General features: G+C 43.9%; 1 protein-coding gene across 1 annotated transcript in view; it reads left to right on the top strand.

Annotated features, from left to right (window-relative positions):
- Positions 1 to 22,803, top strand: part of LOC130360679 (alkaline phosphatase-like) — a 54,506-nt gene that overhangs the window by 6,040 nt on the left and 25,663 nt on the right. Inside the window, exons 3-4 of the mRNA XM_056563230.1 lie at positions 11,279 to 11,395; positions 20,762 to 20,877. Of these exons, the coding sequence (XP_056419205.1) occupies positions 11,279 to 11,395; positions 20,762 to 20,877 (233 nt within the window). The remainder of the gene's footprint in view (positions 1 to 11,278; positions 11,396 to 20,761; positions 20,878 to 22,803) is intronic.

Raw genomic sequence — 22,803 nt, 5'->3', positions numbered from 1 at the left:
AAATTTATCAACCCATGGAGGTCTGGATATGGAGTCACACTCAAAATCAAAGTGGAAAACCACACTACAGGCTGATCCAACTTTGATGTAATGTCCTTAAAACAAGTCAAAATGAGGCTCAGTAGTGTGTGTGGCCTCCACGTGCCCGTATAACCTCCCTACAATGCCTGGGCATGCTCCTGATGAGGTTGGAGGATAGTCTCCTGAGGGATGTCCTCCCAGACCTGGACTAAGGCATCTGCCAACTCCTGGACAGTCTGTGGTGCAACGTGGCATTGGTGGATGGAGCGAGACATGATGTGCTCAATCGGATTCAGGTGTGGGGAACAGGCTGGCCAGTCCATAGCATCAACCCCCACTTTTGGACGTCCGGTCCTCATACCACTCTCATGGAGTCTGTTTCTGACCGTTTGAGTGGACACATGCACATTTGTGGCCTGCTGGAGGTCATTTTGCAGGGTTCTGGCAGTGCTCCTCCTGCTCCTCCTTGCACAAAGGCAGAGATCGCGGTCCTGCTGCTGGGTTGTTGCCCTGCTACGGCCTCCTCCACATCTCCTGATGTACTGGCCTGTCTCCTGGTAGCGCCTCCATGCTCTGGACACTATGCTGACAGACACAGCAAACATTCTTGCCACAGCTCACATTGCTGTGTCATACTGGATGAACTGCACTAACTGAGCCACTTGTGTGGGTTGTAGACTCCGTCTCATGCTACCACCAAACTGAAAGCACCGCCAGCATTCAAAAGTGACCAAAACATCAGCCAGGAAGCATAGGAACTGAGAAGTGGTCTGTGGTCAACACCTGCAGAACCACTTCTTTATTGGGGGAGTCTTGCTAATTGCCTATAATTTCCACCTGTTGTCTGTTCCATTTGCACAACAGCATGTGAAATTGATTGTCAATCAGTGTTGCTTCCTGAGTGGACAGTGTGATTTCACAGAAGTGTCATTGACTTGGAGTTACATTGTGCTGTTTAAGTGTTCACTTTATTTTGTTGAGCAGTGTATTTATTTTGGCAATAATAAAAATAGATATTAAACATTAATATGTAATATTTTATAAAACTGGTAATCCCAATTCTTACATAATATTATGCAATACTTTATAAAAGTATAAACTTTATTAATTTGTGTTTTAAAAATTAACAAAGCCATTTTTTTTCAGTTGATACTTTCCTTGAAATGCTTCCAATACAAGAGAATTGTTCACCATTTTAAAGCATATATATTTTTTTCTATAAGGAATTTAAAGAGAATCACTGGGAAATAACTAAAGACGCAGCTGTTACCTAGGGATGGACTGATGTCTCACCCATCAGATACTGAGAATACTATAGTACAAAGATCTCGCCTCTTCTCCCTACTGCAGTAGCTGAACTGGTGCCATAAATCACACATTCTCTTTATAAAAATGGTAGCTTTGGCGTTAATGTTTAGTATTAGCAATATATGATATAATACACAATATATGAAAGAAAAATGGGACTCTTCTGAATCTCAAGATCAAAAGATCACATTTAGGTGGTAGGAGATTAGACCGTTTCTAAAGAATTTTTTTTAGTTTTTCCAGAAAGATTGAATTTAAAGAGTACCTGTCATCAAACCATATTTTCTAAACTAACTCAGATTATATTCCTACCGTATTTTTCGCCGTATAAGGCGCATCTTATACGGCGAATACACCCTATCACGGCAATCAACGGCCGGGACCCGCGGCTAATACAGGACATCACCGATTGCGGTGATGCCCTGTATTAACCCTTCAGACGCGGCGATCAAAGCTGACCGCCGCGTCTGAAGGGAAAGTGACACTAACCCGGCTGTTCAATCGGGCTGTTCGGGACCGCCGCGATTTCACCGCGGCGGTCCCGAACAGCCCAACTGAATAGCCGGGTTAATGCTTACAGGACACTGGGAGGGACCTTACCTGCCTCCTCGGTGTCTTCTCCATTCAGGGATCCCCTGTATGGCCGGCGCTCTCCTTCCTCGTCATCACGTCGCGTACTTGCGTCGGCGTGCGTAACGATGTGATGGCGGCGACGGAGAGCGAGGATACCCGGCCGGCAGCAGAGACGTTCAGCAGCAGGCCAGCAGCAGAGCGACGGGGACACGGCGACAGCGATGGAGTGACATCCAGGGCAGCAGTGACGGGTCCGGAGCGGCAGGGACACGTGAGTATTACCTCCTGTGCAGTGGTCTTCAATCTGCGGACCTCCAGATGTTGCAAAACTACAACACCCAGCATGCCCGGACAGCCAACGGCTGTCCGGGCATGCTGGGAGTTGTAGTTTTGCAACATCTGGAGGTCCGCAGGTTGAAGACCACTATTGGGTTAAAAATATTAAATTTTTTAGATTTTGCACCTAAAAATAGGGTGCGTCTTATACGCCGGTGCGTCCTATAGGGCGAAAAATACGGTAATTACTCCTAACACCCCTCCTGCCCTCAAAAAAATGTCTGAGCTTTAAAAAGCTCTGTCATACCTTTCCCCTTGCTCACATTGTGTGAGCTCACGGAAGGAGAAAGTGGGAGTTCCCCAGCAGGTACCATGTCACTGAAACTTGTGAGAGCTGTGCCTCGCCATGCACCGCACCCACTTCCTGAGTTTGGACTTCTGCAAGTCCAAACTGGTAGTTTGCTCATCATATAATTGTAGGCTATAAATGGTTTGTATGTACAATATATTCATGAAGTACAATCTTTAGTGCAATAAGTTTCACAGAATAGAGATAACAGATAACACATGGTAGAGGGAAAGACAAAACCTTCAGCACCATCATGCAACTTTTGTAAGCACAAAAAATGGAGCATGTATTTCAAACCTTGGCGGTGGCCTTAAGTGCTTTGACAGTGTGCTTACAAAGAGGGATCGAAAAACAAAATAAAAAAAAGGACAGACAACACAGAAAACACTTAAGGGAAGGGGATCAAGGAATTGCCTATCAATCCCAGGGCTCCCTCAAAGTGGATTTTACAGCCACATGATCAAGATGGAAGAGAAAAGTCCTTGTTTGATTGAAGGCTTTTAAGAACAATTCCTAAATTCATAATTTTGACCATAAAGAGTACCTGTCTCCAAGCTAAACTTTTAATATATTGTTCCTTATGTAATTATAAGACGCTTTGTTATTTACTTGCTGTTAGAATTCTCAACCACTAGGTGGCTCTGTTCCGTTCTCTGCCGCAGGTCAAACAGTTAGTTTGGTCTCCTCCCGTCCTGGCAGGAGACCAAACTCAGGACGTGTGTGGGACACGGCGAGGCACAGTTCTCGCAGGCTTCAGTGATTTTGTGCCTGCTGGGGAACACCTACTTACTCCTGCCGGGAGCTCGCACAATGTAAGCAAGGGGATAGATATGATACAGAGCTTTTTAAAGCTCAGGTAGGAGGGGTGTTGGATGTAGTTAGGGAATATAATCTCAGTTATGTAGTTTGATGAAAGGTACTCCTTAAATAGTCATCTGGGAGCCTGTGTCCTTCTTAATGTGTACCTGTTGTTAAACCTTTATATATAATGTACATAATACCATTATATGTATATGTGTAATATACATTGATTAAAATGTTTTTATATTTTTGGGTGAAAAAATGCTGTCCCTGCAGCTATTGCCTGTGTGTTTCAAATACATGAAGTGAGAGCAGGACATGCAGGGCTCTGTGCAGGCTCCTGGCTTGTCAATCATCCTGATGTGTCAACCAGGAGCGTGTCATAAAGCCTCAGTGCACAGAGCCCTGCTTGTCCTCAGTGTGCAGAACCCTGCTTGTCCTCAGTGCACAGAGCCCTGCTTGTCCTCAGTGTGCAGAGCCCTGCTGGTCCTCAATGCACAGAGCCCTGCTGGTCCAAAGTGCACAGATCCCTGCTTGTCCTCGGTGCACAGACCCCTGCTTGTCCTCAGTGTACAGAGTCCTGCTTGTCCTCAGTGTACAGAACCCTGCTTGTTCTCAGTGCACAGAGCCCTGCTTGTCCTAAGTGTACAGAGCCCTGCTTGTCCTCAGTGCACAGAGCCCTGCTTGTCCTCAGTGCACAGAGCCCTGCTTGTCCTCAGTGCACATAGCCCTGCTTGTCCTCAGTGCACATAGCCCTGCTTGTCCTCAGTGCACATAGCCCTGCTTGTCCTCAGTGCACAGAGCCCTGCTTGTCCTCAGTGCACAGAGCCCTGCTTGTCCTCAGTGCACAGAGCCCTGCTTGTCCTCAGTGCACAGAGCCCTGCTTGTCCTCAGTGCACAGAGCCCTGCTTGTCCTCAGTGCACAGAGCCCTGCTTGTCCTCAGTGTACAGAGTCCTGCTTGTCCTCAGTGTACAGAGCCCTGCTTGCTCTCACTGCACAGAGCCCTGCTTGTCCTCACTGCACAGAGCCCTGCTGGTCCTCACTGCACAGAGCCCTGCTTGTCCTCACTGCACAGAGCCCTGCTTGTCCTCACTGCACAGAGCTCTGCTTGTCCTCAGTGTACAGAACCCTGCTTGTCCTCAGAGCACAGAGCCCTGCTTGTCCTCAGTGCTAACATTAAGGTTTGTTGTCACATGACTCAGCTGGACAATGGGGAGATTTATCACCCCCTGTGGAGAGGCAAAGTTGACCCACAGCAACCAATCAGATTGGTTGCTATGGGCAACTGGTCAACTTTTCTTCTACAAAGGTTTTAATAAATCTCCTCCAATGAGTAGAGAATTTCTACTGCTGGTGCTGATTCATTGGCCAACTCACACACAGTGCACACCGCCTGGGGGAGGGGGAGAGCCCAATTCCGATTTGTGTTGCATGAATTCTATGTACACCTTTGTGCCAAAACAGTGTACAACTACCTGGTATTACTAAATCTCTGATAGTTCTCTATCATGTTGAAAGGTCAGAATTTAATCCAGGAACAGTAATAATGAGAGGTGTTATCTTGACTCTTGTAAGGCCATTAAATACCATCTGTTGCTGACCTGGGACATGGCCCTTTAAGGAATGAATCAGAGCGACAGCTCACCTCCTCCTCTCTGCACCTGTGCACAGGCCTGATCAGCAGCGTCCCTGACCGTATGAATGCACAAAGAAAGAAAACGGTCCAGCACTGGTTTGCAGGTAAAAACAGCTTCTTCTTTATTGGGTCAATACCAACAAGACAAATAAGCCGACGCGTTTCGGACCTACACTCGGTCCTTAGTCATGGCAAACACACTCAGTAAAAAGGAGATACATTTATATAAAACATTATGGACACATGACCATTCATCAATTGGATGAGGGAAAGCCTGGAAAACGTGGCATGGATCCCAGAAAGCATCTGTATAATGCATATACATAGACAAAGAGAGGGGGCAGCAAGCAAGGGAATCATAACTTCAAAAAATAATAATAAATAAATACCTGTAACGGAGACCAGAAGTAATAATGATAATACCACTAATAATATTAATACCCTCCTCTTTCACATTAGCATGGTCTGCACAGGCTTTTTATTGCTCTTCTATAGTACAATGTATAAAACATTTTTCTGTTTTTCAAACAAATGTTTCCAGCTAGTGCAGAGATATGCAAATGCTACACTTCTTTGGGGCAGATTGAAAGGGTGGTAAAGGCCAATATAAGAAGACCTTATCTGCAAGAGAGCGATATATGTTATCATTCGCCACCTGTTAAACTCCTCAGCAGGATAAAATCAAATCCTGCCTCAGATTCATACCCTGCGGTTGACGGGTGTCCAGCTGGAAAATCCAGAAAGACTCCCGGTTCAGCAGGGTCCTCCGGTGATCGCCTCCTCTGGTATGCCTAAATACTTTTTCTATACCCGTAATTTTCAGAGAATCTGTGTTCCCTCCGTGAATGTCCCTGAAGTGCCTGGACAGGGAAGACACATTAAAACCAGCCCCTCTCGCATCTGAAATGTGTCTCCTAATCTGGCACTTCAGGGCATTCACGGTACAGCCGACATATTGTATTTTACATGCAACACATGTGGCCATATATACTACATGAGTAGTATTACAATTGATATAGGTTTTAATTTTATAACTTCTATTCATACTACATGAAACAAAAGTATTAGTTACCTCCATATGGCCACATGTGATGCATTTTTTATGTCCACATTTCCAACTTCCTGGAAAATTCAACCAAGTAGGCTGGGAGACAATTGTGAGCCCAAAGATGGCCCTCGCTTCGCCATAGCCTGTAGGGAGCATACTTCAAAATTACGTAGTACCGGATCCTGTTCCAAAATGGGCAGGTATCTTTTCATAATGTTCATTTATTGTATAAAATTGTTTACTGTAGGCTGTAATAAATCTAGACAAGTATTGTTTACTTCTCTGGGGGTCATTTGTAATCTGTCTCCTATTGTTTGTTTTAATTAAATTCTCTCTATCTAGACTTTTCGCTTTTCTGCGGGCCTCCTGTAAAGTTCCCTCATCATAACCTCTTTCTTTTAGCCTCTGATGTAGGTTGTTAGATTCCTCATCAAAAGTGGACTGGTCAGTACAATTTCGCCTCAGGCGTACCCACTCGCCATATGGAATATTTCGTACCACATGGCGGGGGTGACAAGAACTTGCCTGTAGGATAGTGTTCCCAGCCACTTCTTTACGATATGGGGAGACTACCACCTTTTCACCTTTCCCCTCTAAAACCACATCCAAAAAGGGAATTTTAACATGGGAAATAGATGTAGTGAACTTCAGATTTAGTTCATTCTGATTGATATACTGGATGAAATCTTCAAATCTGTTAGAGCCACCCTTCCATATCAGAATCAAATCGTCGATGTATCGACCTATCCATTTGATATCTGAATGGAAGGGATTACTGGGGGCAAAGATGTACATTTCCTCCCAATATGTCATATATATATTAGCATATGACGGGGAGTATTTCACACCCATTGGAGCTCCACGGACCTGAAGGAAAAATTGTTGATTGAACATGAAAAAATTATTACTCAGAAGAAATTCTGTAGCCATTATAATAAATCGCTTCAGGTCCGTGGAATAATTGCTGTATACTTCTAGGTGTCTGGTAAGTGCCTTTAAACCTTTTGGTTTGGAATGGAGGGATACAGCGAGACCACATCACATGTGGCCCAGCTGTATCCCTCCTGCCACCCCATACATTGCATGATCTCCAACACATGTTTAGTGTCCCTTAGATAGGTAGGGGTTGCCCCCACCAAGAGTTGCAGGTGACTGTCCACCCAGTCTCCCAGTCTCTCCCCCAAGGCTCTGATCCCTGCCACTATCGGACGCATAGGGGGAGGAAACTCCCCCTTATGTACCTTGGGGAGAGAGTGGAAGACTGGGGTTACAGGATCGCCCACAAAAAGAAAATCCCTGATTTTTTGGTTAAGCACTCCCATATTAACCCCTATATCCAGCAACCTGCTCAATTCCCGTTGACATACACCTGTAGGGTCTCAAGCTTGACATAGGTAGTCTCATCCCTCAAAATCATTTCATATAATTTCCTGTATAGTCCAGCATTGAGCATCACCACGGATCGCCCCTTATCCGCATTTCTGATGATCAAGTCGGGGTTTTCCCGTAGCGCTGTCAAAGCTTTTCTCTCAACTTCAGATATGTTAGAGTGTGGGTCAGTTTTTTTCAATTTATGGCTCAATTGCACTAGGTCCCTTTCTACCAATTCCTGGTATCTATCTAGCGCACCCGGTCTGGATGCAACCGGATAGAAACCAGGATTGGACACGTTAAAACTAAGACCCCCTTCACAAACAGGCTGAGACTCAATTTCAAGTGCATGCAACAAAATTGTATTAAATTGATCAGAGAAATCTAAACAAATTTCATGCTGTTGAGGCAAATTCATGGATATGTTACGATTAGGAACTTGCATTGGTGATACCAATTAGTGGTGTACCCCAAGGTTCAGTACTGGGCCCGCTGCTGTTTAATTTATTTATCAATGATATAGAGAATGGTATTAACAGCTCTGTTTCTATCTTTGCAGATGACACCAAGCTTTGTAGCACGGTACAGTCTATAGAGGATGTGCATAAGTTACAAGATGACTTGGATAGACTAAGTGTCTGGGCATCCACTTGGCAAATGAGGTTCAATGTGGATAAATGTAAAGTTATGCATCTGGGTACTAATAACCTGCATGCGTCGTATGTCTTAGGGGGGATTAAACTGGCAGAGTCACTGGTAGAGAAGGATCTGGGTGTACTTGTAGATCACAGACTACAAAATAGCATGCAATGTCAGGCTGCTGCTTCCAAAGCCGGCAGGATATTGTCATGTATAAAAAGAGGCATGGACTCGAGGGGCAGGGACATAATACTCCCCCTTTATAAAGCATTGGTACGGCCTCACCTGGAATATGCTGTTCAGTTTTGGTCGCCTGTTCATAAAAGGGACACTGCGGAGTTGGAAAGGGTGCAGAGACGCGCGACTAAACTAATATGGGGCATGGAACATCTTAGCTATGAGGAGCGATTAAAGGAGTTACAATTGTTTAGTCTTGAGAAGAGACGTTTAAGGGGGGATATGATAAACGTATATAAGTATATAAATGGCCCATACAAAAAATATGGAGAAAAACTGTTCCAGGTTAAACCCCCCCAAAGGACGAGGGGGCACTCCCTCCGTCTGGAGAAGAAAAGGTTTAGTCTAAAGGGGCGGCACGCCTTCTTTACCGTGAGGACTGTGAATTTATGGAACGGTCTACCTCAGGAACTGGTCACAGCAGGAACAATTAACAGCTTTAAAGCAGGGTTAGATACATTCCTGGAACAAAATAACATTAATGCTTATGCAGAATTATAGAACTACATCCCTTTCCCTTATCCCCTTACATCCTTCCCTTCAATCCCCTGGTTGGACTTGATGGACGTTTGTCTTTTTTCAACCATACTAACTATGTAACTATATGTAACTATGTAACTACCAGCTGTTCATTATTTTTCTCACATAGAGCAAAATGTCTTTTAAGCGTAACCTTGCGAGCCCAATGATTAATGTCCAGTATTGTATGAAAAAGTCTGAAATCGCATGATGGGACATAGTTCAGACCTCGACTTAAAACCGCAATTTGTGTGTCGGTGACAATATAACTAGACAAATTAATGACAGACAGGCTTACTTGCGAGGTGTTAGGGATCGCAGCGGATATCTTGTGCTTTCGTCCCACTCTCCTGATGCATCCTTTGGGGCTCCCGGGTTTTTTATCCCCGCTATCAGGTTACCCGCAGTTTCCTCTGTGTCCGATATGGCGTCTCGGGATGTATCCACCTCAGAGAAGCTTACTTGCCTTTGGCGCTTTGCGTTCCTGCGCTTTCGATTGCGATTTTTATTTTTATTTTTATCGCTGCGACTTTCAGCATTAAAGCGCAAGATCGAGCGTGGGGTGGAAGGGGTTACCGGGTTTCTGGGATTGGTCCAGGAAAGAACAGAGTCCTCTTTATAATCTGTCAAGTCCCTTTTAAATTTTTCTTTTTTAGTATCCATAATAGTATTTTCCAAGGTCTTGATCTTTTCATTCATTTTTTCATCCATTTTTACATAATCCTCAGAGTCCCAGTATGGCTCCAAACTTATCTGGAGTTGTTGTATCTCGGCTTGAAGATTATTTAATTCCATTTCTTCCTCCTCCACTATGTATCCAATTATTTTTTTTGGAACAGTCCAGCAAGGCTAGATCCCATTTATTCTGGAAAGCGGAGGAGAAAACTCTGGTAGGTCTTTTCTTCAAGCGGAGTCCACGAGGCACCATGTTTTTGTCCAGATAGGTCGAAAGTGCCTAATAGTCCCACCATAACTTCATTTCTTTGATCTTAACATTTTCCAGGCTCCTCATCATATCGATAAAGTCCTGGGAGGCAGGGGTGGCAGCACTTAGATGTTCAGTGCCAAAGACCGCACTCGCTTTTGCGGCATGATTCAAATCCTGTTTGGGTAAAGTGTTGCTAGCACCCACTTCAGCCTCCACATGTCTTGTCTCCATTTTGGAAAAGGAGATCCCACTTAGACTCTGCACTGCTGCTCGCTGGTAGAGGGAGCACGTCCAACGCTGTGCAAGTAATGAATGAATCAGAGCGACAGCTCACCTCCTCCTCTCTGCACCTGTGCACGGGCCTGATCAGCAGCGTCCCTGACCGTATGAATGCACAAAGAAAGAAAACGGTCCAGCACTGGTTTGCAGGTAAAAACAGCTTCTTCTTTATTGGGTCAATACCGACAAGACAAATAAGCCGACGCGTTTCGGACCTACACTCGGTCCTTAGTCAGGGCATACACACTCTGTAAAAAGGAGATACATTAACATTAATAAAATGTTTTATACATTGTACTATAGAAGAGCAATAAAAAGCCCATGCAGACCATGCTAATGTGAAAGAGGAGGGTATTAATATTATTAGTGGTATTATCATTATTACTTCTGGTCTCCATTACAGGTATTTATTTATTATTTTTTGAAGTTATGATTCCCTTGCTTGCTGCCCCCTCTCTTTGTCTATGTATATGCATTATACAGATGCTTTCTGGGATCCATGCCACGTTTTCCAGGCTTTCCCTCATCCAATTGATGAATGGTCATGTGACCATAATGTTTTATTTAAATGTATCTCCTTTTTACTGAGTGTGTATGCCATGACTAAGGACCGAGTGTAGGTCCGAAACGCGTTGGATTATTTGTCTTGTCGGTATTGACTTAATAAAGAAGCGGTTTTTACCTGTAAAAAGTTCTGGACCGTTTTCTTTCTTTATGGCCCTTTAAGAGGTTGTCAGACAATAATCTCTTTTCTTTATATATATATGGCTATAAGTTGTGTAAAAATAATAAAAAAGTGATACTCACTTGCCCTGAATCCCCTGTAGCTGCCACACTGACAGCTCCTGGAAAATACATTGTCATAGAAATCACATTATCAGCTAGGCCCACTTATCAAACTGATAAATCGGTAGTTTTCTATATGCATTTGTACCACTGAATTTCATATACTAACATATATAGCAATATTTCATCTACTATTAACATTATAAAATGAGTTAAATGTATCTATATTATTTCATTATTTGTATAGATTAAGGTGTATTCACTTAGGCAAAACCCTAATACATTAAACTGTACCATGTTTTTTGGTGGTAGTCAGAGGGAGGCAGAATAGATTGACTATGATTGACCAACATGGTTGTTTTTAATGTTAACACAGAATGCAATAAAGCGCAGTTTTCATGTTCAAGGTTTATATCAGTTAAGATATTTGATTCATATACTACTTTTGTAGCATATTTTAACAGATACTGAGTACATTAATGTACTAATTTCATTGTGACTTACAGAAGCTGAGAAAATCCCTCAGTACTGGAATGATAATGCCAGGGAGACTTTAAAAGCTGCACTAAATCTGGATCCCAATGTCAACAAGGCCAAGAATCTCATTATGTTTTTGGGGGACGGTAAGTTATCACCAGGCTCAGAAAAGCCTGAAATTTGGGGGAAGATATATCAAATCCTTTGCATCGCAAAAGTGGTGCAGTTGCCCATAGCAACCAATCAAATAGCTTATTTGTGGCATCTGGAATTGCTTGTTAGGGGCTCACGCACCAGTTTTCCTCTGGACAAGTCTTGATCACCTCCTAGGCGTGTGTAGAGGTGGGAAGATTGAAATTTCTGGAATTGTTCATTATAACTAACTCTTCTAATGTCTATGAGTAGCTTAACCCCTTCATGGCGTTTTTGTCCTTTTACTCTTACCTTGTACAGGCATTTTTATGCATAGATACCACACTTGCTATTGATCAGGACATCTAAGTATTTGAACAGTTACATTATGTGTCAGCACTATTACACGGCTAGCACCTGCCATTCATAGAGCTGGTTAGCTCCTGGATCTTCTCCATATTTTCTGCACAAAATTTTGACATGCATGTTTGGCTAGGTTCACACGGCCATTTGCATCCGACCCGATAAGGTGTTGCAATGTGAATGAGGCCTTAGTGAAATATCAAAGAAATAAAAGAGATTAAAGTCTATGGACACCTGCCATGTAACCTGCTGAGTACTGAGAGTGGAAAGTCTATGGAGGATCTCAAGTTGCAGAGCCAGGACATGGCACATAATTACATTAAAACAGTATAGCACACATATATTATTTACATTTTAAGTCATGAGAAAAAGAAAGTACACCCTGTATTATTTCTATGATTTTACACCTCAGTTCATGAAAAAAATATCGGTCCTTAGAAGCTCTTAAAGCGCAACTGTCACCAGTGTTTTACCCCCCCAAACTACCCACCAAAGCTTACTGTTGTGAACACATGTAATCAGGGGCGGACACTCGGTGCCCCCAGACCAAAAAAAGGCAAGGGCCCCTGCTAGGCTCTGCAGCTCGTCAATCTTCTGCACGCCTCTATTCCACCCAAATCCCACACACAATAAACTAAAATTTATATATATAAGAAACACTTTAACGTAGGAAAATTTCCATGACCAATAATGCTGGTATACAAGGAGTAAATATATACTACCACACAATAACTGGATAATACCACCATATTGTACTGAATAAAACCACTATACACAGACCAGTATACTATACTGGATCTGTATACAATATAAGTGATTATATACAGGACCATATGGCGGTAGATATCAGCTGTACACAGGATGTTTATACCATATAAGTGATTACAGTTACATTTTGAGACTCACAATTACGTCTTTTTTGATCCGCGGCTTCCTCTTTCCTTTTCTTCTCTGTACGGATAAGACCGCCATGTGGATCTCTTAACATCTGCAGGACAAACATGTCAGACTTTACATTTTCCAGTGCCCTCCCCTCCTCTATACAATCTTTCCATCTATAGGCCCACAAACTGTAATAATGCCCTCCTTGGTGTCTTGCACAGTAAAAGGGCAGGTAGGTAGGTAGCCAGGTAACTAGGTAGGTAGATCAGTAAGCCAGATATGTAGGTAGGTGACAAGCCAGGTAGGTAGTTAGGCAGCCATGTATGAAGGCCAGGTGTGTACATAGTTAGGTAGCTGGGTATGTAGGTAGTTGGATAACCTGGTATGTAGGTAAGTAGTTAGGCATCCAGGTATAAAGTTAGGTAGCCCCATCTTCCCTGTAGGTATAGGCAGCAGAGTTAACCCCCCCTTCCCTGTAGGTATAGACAGCAGAGTTAACCCCTCCCCTTCCCTGTAGGTATAGGCAGCAGAGTTAACCCCCCCTTCCCCAAATGTATAGGCAGCAGAGTTAGCCCCCCACCCTTCCCCATAGGTATAGGCAGCAGACTTAATCCCCCGTCCTCATAGATATAGGCAGCAGAGTTAAACCGTCTTCCCAATAGGTATAGGAACAGAGTTAACCCCCCTTTCTCCTTAGGTATAGGCAGCAGAGTTCCCCTCCACCCCCCCTTTCCCCATAGGTATAGGCAGAGTTACCCCCCCTCTTCCCCATTGGTATAGGCAGAGTTACCCCCCCTCTTCCCCATTGGTATAGGCAGAGTTAAACTCCCCATTCCCCATAGGTATAGGCAGAGTTAAACCCACTTTTCCCCATAGGTATAGGCAGAGTTACCCCCCCCTTTCCCCATAGGTATAGGCATAGTTACCCCCCCCCCCTCTTCCCCATTGGTATAGGCAGAGTTAAACTCCCCATTCCCCATAGGTATAGGCAGAGTTAAACCCACTTTTCCCCATAGGTATAGGCAGAGTTACCCCCCCTTTCCCCATAGGTATAGGCATAGTTACCCCCCCCTCTTCCCCATTGGTATAGGCAGAGTTATCCTCCCTCTTCCCCATTGGTATAGGCAGAGTTACCCCCCTCTTCCACATAGGTATAGGCAGTTACCCCCCCTTTCCCCATAGGTATAGGCATAGTTACCCCCCCCTTTCCCCAAAGGTATAGGCAGTTACCCCTCCCCCATAGGTATAGGCAGAGTTACCCCCCCCCTTTCCCCATAGGTTTAGGCAGAGTTACCCCCCTTTTCCCCATAGGTATAGGCAGAGTTACCCCCCCTTTCCCCATAGGTATAGGCATAGTTACCCCCCCCCCTCTTCCCCATTGGTATAGGCAGAGTTATCCTCCCTCTTCCCCATTGGTATAGGCAGAGTTACCCCCCTCTTCCACATAGGTATAGGCAGTTACCCCCCCTTTCCCCATAGGTATAGGCATAGTTACCCCCCCCCTTTCCCCAAAGGTATAGGCAGTTACCCCTCCCCCATAGGTATAGGCAGAGTTACCCCCCCCCCTTTCCCCATAGGTTTAGGCAGAGTTACCCCCCTTTTCCCCATAGGTATAGGCAGAGTTACCCCCCCATAGGTATAGGCAGAGTTACCCCTCTTTCCCATAGGTATAAGCAGGGACACCCCCCTCTTTCCCATAGGTATATGCAGAGTTGCACCACCCTCTTTTCCATAGGTATATGCAGAGTTACAACCCCCCCTCTTTCCCATAGGTATAAGCAGGGACACCCCACCCTCTTTCCCATAGGTATATACAGAGTTACACTCCCTCTCTTTCCCATAGCTATATGCAGTTACACCCCCCCCCTCTTTCCCATAGGTATAGGCAGAGTTACACCCACCACCCCTCTTACCCATAGGGATATGCAAAGTTAAAAAAAATAAAATAAAATTATGCTCACCTGATGTCCCACCAGAGATCTCCTCAGCAGCAGGGGCCCGTGTCTTCTCCCCTCAACAGTACAGGTGCTGATGAGTGACTTCATTGGTGCCTGTACTGCATGCTGCGTGAGGGTCGGAGGTCACGTCTCCTCTGTGTAATCTGCAGATGCAGCTCACACAGAGGGGACACCTTCTCCTGCATGTGCGTGTATCGCACATACTGGAGAAGGCAGCGCTGTCTGCTGGGGATCTGGGACAAGTTTCCTGGATCCTCAGTAGTGGTGGCGGCGGCAGGCCCTTAACCAGGCCTGGCCCTCGGACGACTTTGGATGCGATTCTGGCTGCTTTATCTGTCAAAAATCATGTTTGGGTGCCGGTCAGATAAGCGTGGCTGGGCTTTGCAAATATAAATTCCTTACAATGCAATGTGTATACTTGCAGAATAGCAGATGATTGTGTTGAAATGTACTGTTCTTGAAGAAATGTTATTTCTATTTTTAATAAACTAACAGAAGTGTAAATGAAAAACTGTATACAATAAAGGACCTTTATTAGGGCCTATTCACACAGACTATGCAATCCAGCCTTAAAATTCTGCTCGTAAATTCTGATGCAGTTTTTAATGGGATTATAGTATATATTTAACTATATTTTTTTCATATGACTTTCCTTAATTGTTGGTACCTTTCTGTTAAAGACAGAAAAGCCCACAATGCTCCCTGAAATAACTTAAAGCTGACAAAAGTAAAAATTAATAACATTTACTGAAAATGAACTGCTGAAAATCAGACATTGCCTGGACAAAAATGATGATACCCTAGAAAATATAGGAAATAATTGGGCTATAGGGACATGTTATACTAAGGCCTCCTTTACACATGTCCGGCATCTTTTCCCTCTGGCGCTGTAGAAAATGTGCCTGAGAAAAACTGATGCTAGAACTGATCCCATTCATTTGAATGTCGCCTATACAGTATATAAGGGGGAAAAAGTAGTCACTGTGCTGTTGATGTGTACCATAGTTAACATGGACCACAGAAAGACAAAGAGAGTTGTCTCAGGAGATTAGAAAGAAATTATAGACAAGCATGTTGAAGTGTACCTGTCCTCAACACAATATTTTTATATAATGTAGATAACACCATTATATGTATATTTGTAATATTGTATATTTTTGGCTGAAAAAAATGCTGTCCCTGCAGCTATTGCCTGTGTGTCTCTGAGAAGTTCAAATACAGGAAGTGAGGGTAGGACAAGCAGGGCTCTGTTCAGGCTCCTGGCTTGTCAATCATCCTGATGTATGAGCCAGGAGCATGTTATAGAGCCTCAGTGCACAGAGCCCTGCTTGTCCTCAGTACACAGAGCCCTGCTTGTCCACCCTCACTTCCTGTATTTGGACTCCTCATAGAGACACACAGACAATAGCTGCAGGGACAAAAATATACACATCTTTAACCAATGTATATTACAAATATACATATAATGGTATTATCTACATTATATAAAAAGTTTTTGTTGATGACAGGTACACTTTAAAGGCAAAGGCTATAAGACCATCTCCAAAAAGCATAATGTTCCTATGACTACAGTTGCACATATTATTCTGAAGGGTCATTTAAGGTTCACGGAACTGTAACCAAAAATTTATGACAAATCAAAGAAATGGATAATATTAATTATAACCAAAGAGTCCAGAACAACTTTCAAAGAGGTGAACTCCAAGGTCAAGGTACATCACTGTCACATCACTCCATCCGTCACTGTTTGAGCCAAAATAAACTTAATGAGTGCCGATCGAGGAGGTCACCATTGTTGAAAGCAAATCCTATTGACAAGCCACAAATATTCTGGAAGAATGCCCTTTCGACAGTTGGAACACAATTGGAGATTTTTCAAGTCACATCAACTCTATTGGGGAGATTTATCAAGACCTGTGCAGAGGAAACATGGAGCAGTTGCCCATGGCAACCAAATAGATCCCTTCTTATTTTTCAGAGGCTTTTCTAAAAATGAAAAATGCAATATGATCCACTTTTCCTCTGCATAGGTTTTGATGAATCCAGTATGCTCGTAGATGCAAAAATGAAGCAGACAAAGAATAGAACTCTATGAATTCGGGTAGAAAAACAGACATGGTGCACATCTACAATCTTGTATAATGATCTAATTGCTTCTCAGCATAATATCAAAAACTAACAGGTTGTTAGTATACATTTTTGATCAAAAAGTACAAGCCCACTCGCCACGTCAAGGCCACCTATCGAGAGTGGGTCCCTAACGTCCCTAGCATAAAATGGCGCAGCACCGGGCGGCGACCACCACCGCCGCGACACCAATGCCCACAGGGGGTAACGACCCACTGGCAGAGCGGCCCCAATGCCACTCAAACCAGTCTATGGGCCGCACCCCCCCGCAGACACGGCGCCACGGCAGCAACGGACACCGCACAGCACCACACCAGTGTGAACAAGGTGTAATAGCTCACTTACCATGCTCTCCCAGTCAGACTGGGAGGCTGCCAGGAAAGAAATGGCCCAGGTGTAGCTAACTACTACTTATATAGGTTTGGGCTGAGGGGGTGGGGAAGAGTGCAGCACATGTTCAAACAAAAAAAAAGGAGGGGATAGAAATCACAATGTGAATTCGGGTAGAAAAACAGACATGGTGCACATCTACAATCTTGTATAATGATCTAATTGCTTCTCAGCATAATATCAAAAACTAACAGGTTGTTAGTATACATTTTTGATCAAAAAGTACAAGCCCACTCGCCACGTCAAGGCCACCTATCCAGAGTGGGTCCCTAATGTCCCTAGCATAAAATGGCGCAGCACCGGGCGGCGACCACCACCGCCGCGACACCAATGCCCACAGGGGGTAACGACCCACTGGCAGAGTGGCCCCAATGCCACTCAAACCAGTCTATGGGCCGCACCCCCCCGCAGACACGGCGCCACGGCAGCAACGGACACCGCACAGCACCACACCAGTGTGAACAAGGTGTAATAGCTCACTTACCATGCTCTTCCAGTCAGACTGGGAGGCTGCCAGGAAAGAAATGGCCCAGGTGTAGCTAACTACTACTTATATAGGTTTGGGCTGAGGGGGTGGGGAAGAGTGCAGCACATGTTCAAACAAAAAAAAAGGAGGGGATAGAAATCACAGTGTGAATTCGGGTAGAAAAACAGACATGGTGCACATCTACAATCTTGTATAATGATCTAATTGCTTCTCAGCATAATATCAAAAACTAACAGGTTGTTTGTATACATTTTTGATCAAAAAGTACAAGCCCACTCGCCACGTCAAGGCCACCTATCGAGAGTGGGTCCCTAACGTCCCTAGCATAAAATGGCGCAGCACCGGGCGGCGACCACCACCGCCGCGACACCAATGCCCACAGGGGGTAACGACCCACTGGCAGAGCGGCCCCAATGCCACTCAAACCAGTCTATGGGCCGCACCCCCCCGCAGACACGGCGCCACGGCAGCAACGGACACCGCACAGCACCACACCAGTGTGAACAAGGTGTAATAGCTCACTTACCATGCTCTCCCAGTCAGACTGGGAGGCTGCCAGGAAAGAAATGGCCCAGGTGTAGCTAACTACTACTTATATAGGTTTGGGCTGAGGGGGTGGGGAAGAGTGCAGCACATGTTCAAACATGTTCCCCTCTTTTTTTTTTTTTGAACATGTTGTCTGCACTCTTCCCCACCCCCTCAGCCCAACCCTATATAAGTAGTAGTTAGCTACACATGGGTCATTTCTTTCCTAGCAGCCTCCCAGTCTGACTGGGAGAGCATGGTAAGTGAGCCATTACACCTTGTTCACACTGGTGTGGTGCTGTGCTGTGCGGTGTCCGTTACTGCCGTGGCGCCGTGTCTGCGGGGGGGTGCGGCCCATAGACTGGTTTGAGTGACATTGGGGCCGCTCTGCCGGTGGGTCGTTTCCCCCCCCCTGTGGGCATTGGTGTCGCGGCGGTGGTGGTCGCCACTCGGTGCTGCGCCATTTTATGCTAGGGACGTTAGGGACCCACTCTAAATAGGTGGCCTTGACGTGGCGAGTGGGCTTGTACTTTTTGATCAAAAATGTATACTAACAACCTGTTAGTATTTGATATTATGCTGAGAAGCAATCAGATCATTATACAAGATTGTAGATGTGCACCATGTCTGTTTTTCTACCCGAATTCACGAATAGAACTCTATACCTACTGTGAAACATGGAGGAGGCTCTGTTATGTTTTGTGACTGCTTTGGTACATCTGGCACAGGATGTCTCAAAGGGCTTCTCCACTGGAAAAAAAAATATTACATTAACTGGTGCCAGAAAGTTAAACAGATTTTAAATTACTTCTATATAAAAATCTTATCAGCTGCTGTTATGATCCACAGGAAGTTCTTTTTTTATTTATTTCCTTTTTGCCTGACCACAATCCTCTCTGCTGACACCCCAGTCCATTTTAGAAACTGTCCAGAGCAGGATAGGTTTTCTATGGGGATTTGCTCCTACTCTGGACAGTTCCTAAAATGGACAGAGGTGTCAGCAGAGAGCACTGTGGTCAGGCAGAAAAGAATAAAAAAAAAAAAAAAAAAAAACTTCCTGTGGATCATAACAGCAGCTGAAGGATACTGGAAGGATTAAGATTTTTTAATAGAAGTAATTTACAAATCTGTTTAACTTTCTGGCACCAATTTATAAAAAATAAAAAAATAATAAAAATGATTTCTAGTACCCCTTTAAATCTGTACAGGGTACAATTAAATCTCAAGACTATCAAGGCATTCTGGAGTGAAATGTGCTACCCATTGTCAGGGAGCTTGGTCTCTGTCGCAGGTCATGGGTCATTGGGCTATTCTGAAGCGTCTTTCTATTAGCCCTGATCTGAATCCTGTAAACATCTGTAGAAGGAGCTGATACCTGCATTCTGGAGAAGACACCTTCACACCTGAGGCAGCTGGGGCAGTATCTTATGAGGAGTGGGCCAAGATACCTGGAGACAAGTGCAGAAGTCTGATTGAGAGTTACAGAAATCACTTGATAGCAGTGTGATGTCCTAGTATGGGATATGCATCTCACAGTCCTATCAGCTTGAGTCCCTGCACATCCCTAAAGCTCACCTGCATTGTACCCCTATAATCTGTATAATTGTATATTATGTGTAAAAGACCTTTGATATGGTTACATGGTTATTGATCACATGAAAATGGTTGTCACATGTTAAAGTCACATGTTTTTTTACCCAGAGAGCCCTAGGTGACCAGATGACCCGCAGCTAGCCTATGGGCTCCTGGCTCAGCCCCCCTTTATAAGAGGGGGACGTACTACAATCTCTCTCTTCTACCACACTTTCTGCTGTGGTCAAATCCAATCCAGATGTCTCAGAGCCAGAGTCCAGCACATCTGGAGGCCTCAAGCCTAAATTACAACCACAAGTCAGTAAGTCAAGTCATCTATGTCTGCTGTCACTATCTTCAGCCAAGTCAAGTCTATTATAGTCAGCGTGGCTGACCTAAAGTCTGTCCAATCACTGCAAGTCCCAGCAAGCTGCGAGGTCCCATGTGTTACTAGTCATCTCTGGGATTCTGGCCTAGCTGTTAACACTGTACCATCTGTCCACCTCAGTAAAGCTACCACTAACCCTAACCTGGCCTTGGACTCTTATTTGCCCTGCCCTAGGACTAGCAGTGCTACCGTTCGAGTGTTTCTTGGTAAAACCACGCCCTGGCATCACGAACATTTTGGGGTTAACACCATCTGCCCCTGGGCTACAACATCTGCCCCATACACCTCACATCGCACCCCAGTGGCACTCCACAGCAGTGACTGCCTCAAAAGGTTGTGTGACAAAATATTAGGTTCTGGGGCCATCATTTTTGTCCAGGACAGTTTTATCAGATTGGAAATGATTCTGTTGAAACACAATTCAGACAAAGCAATGTCTGTACATTTTCATCAGTTAATGTTCAGTATATTTTTATTCATTGTCACTTCTGTCAGTTTCAAGTTATTTCAGGGAACATTGTTGTTTTTCTTTCTTTAACAGAAGGGAAGCAACTATTTATTTCTCATCTGTAGGTACAGAAGTGTATAAATACAATATTTTCCGTTCAAAATGTGATTAAATTTAAGGTGGGTTTTCTACAGAATTTTACACCTTTTGGAATCTTTTATCTGATGTGTCTGATTTCAGGGATGGGCGTGCCAACAATTACTGCAGCCCGTATATACCAAGGACAACTAGCAGGACAGCCTGGGGAGGAGAATATATTAGAGATGGAAAAGTTTCCATACGTGGCTCTATCTAAGGTAAAGATGGAATTTATAACAATAACACACACCAATATATTCACAATTTTATCAGTAGGGCTGCACAGCAAACACATATGATATTCCTTATCGAGTTACATAGCACCAGAAAATCATGTAGCATTAAGTCATCCATCCCTGTAGCAAGCAAGTTGAAAGTCCTAAAGGTAATAAAATTTTGCCTTTAGCACTAAACTAATACTGGTTAAAGTATTGCTTAAATATCCAGTATATAGCGCCAGTTAAAATGCTCAGAACGTCAGCTATCCCTTTTAAAGTTAAATGGTCACTCTCATTAAAACTAATATTTGCTATTGCACTCCTTATGGTAAATAAAAAAATCTTTCTTATGTACATTGTTTAAAAAAATTTAGTTTTCTATGTTTTATTTGTGTTTAAAAAAAGCTACCACTAGGTGTTTCCCTACTTGTCCAGAGCACATTTCCCCCCATCTCTTGCACAGACTTGGGACTCCTGCTGGCCTGGCAGAAGTTCAAAATCCGGAAATGCCGTCTGGAGTGCTGAAGGTGTTGGGGGGGGATGCAGCCTTAGCCAATCATAGCTCCTTTCACACACTGAACTGCTCTGGGCTGTGTGTAGTAGAGTGAGGGAGGGAGTTCTCCCCTGTATGGCTTCAGATGATGTCACAGCCTGCTGGGTAACGCCTCTTCCCAGTCTGTGAATCTGACTGAGACTTAGCAGAAAATACAAAGCAATATCAAGGTAAAAAACTAAAAAATAAAACAAATAAAGTCAGAGGGTTTATCATGATGGGGGCAGTGAACTGGGAGGATTATAACATTTAACAAGATCATGAAAGGTACTGTTTAAGAATTGAGATTGGGAGAGCTGTTTGCTAGGACAACCATCAGAAAATGTAATAGCGCTAACTCCTGTTTCAAAGCTGTAAAATAGCTTTATTTCACCAAACATGCAATGTTTTGGCATGACTTATTGTATTTGCAGCACAAAAACCAGAGGGTGGTGCCACATGACAGAATGGCGTAACTGGTTATCCCCTGAAAGCCCAACAATCCTTTTGTCTAGTAAGTTCTCCCCATAGTACAAAGTGCAGGAATAAGACCTATTGGAATGTTAAAGTCTTTGGTACAGATTAATGAATATTTTGTCACTGTCCCTTTAAACATTGCTTCCCCCCCCCTCCCCTCCAGAAATGGACGGTCTCTAGTATGCTATCCACATGTGTAAGTGAAGTTACTAATGTAGATGCAGTTGCAGGCAGGATACAGACAAGATATAGTCCAGTTATCTTGTACTCTATTTGTGTAAGGCCAACACAGATTGACTTATTATACAAAAAAGAAGGTTGCAGCAGCACTCTAGGTAAAAATATGGAGGTTCTCAGCACACTTTTTGATCAAAACATGTCCCCCATCCACCACGCGGAGGTGGCCTCTTGTCGGATGGGACCCTAACATGATTAATCCACTCACCTCTGCTGGGCATATGGCCTCAGACATGCAGGACCCACTATCAATTTAAAAACCTCCTGTGTAACAGGGAGGGGTGCACTGCTAGAGAGAGTGCCCCCCCTCCCTACCTTGCAAAGCAAAAACACAAAAAAGAAAAACAGCCAGCACAACTACCTAATAAACTTATACTGGTTCTTTTTACTGATTTTTATAGTGCGATACCTGATTTATAGTTCCCAGGAAACTTCTGTGACATGTTCAGTGACACAGCGCTAACTTCAACCATAAGACATGGAAGATATTTGTATATGCTATTAGTATATGCAGAAGAGAATTGACCACTTTGCCTTCACAGTGTAGAATGGAACAGAACAATGACTTGTATGTACCATGCTTTTTCTTAAATAGGATAAAACCTAAAAATAACAATTTTGTCTAGGTGAATCTATACCTAGCATAAACAGATCAAAGAGACGTTTCTCTGGTCAAGGCC

The sequence above is a fragment of the Hyla sarda genome, chromosome 3, assembly GCF_029499605.1.
Source record: "Hyla sarda isolate aHylSar1 chromosome 3, aHylSar1.hap1, whole genome shotgun sequence".
Taxonomy (NCBI): Eukaryota; Metazoa; Chordata; class Amphibia; order Anura; family Hylidae; genus Hyla; species Hyla sarda.
Note: the sequence above shows the minus strand (reverse complement) of the source record. Positions and strands in the feature narration are given on the sequence as shown.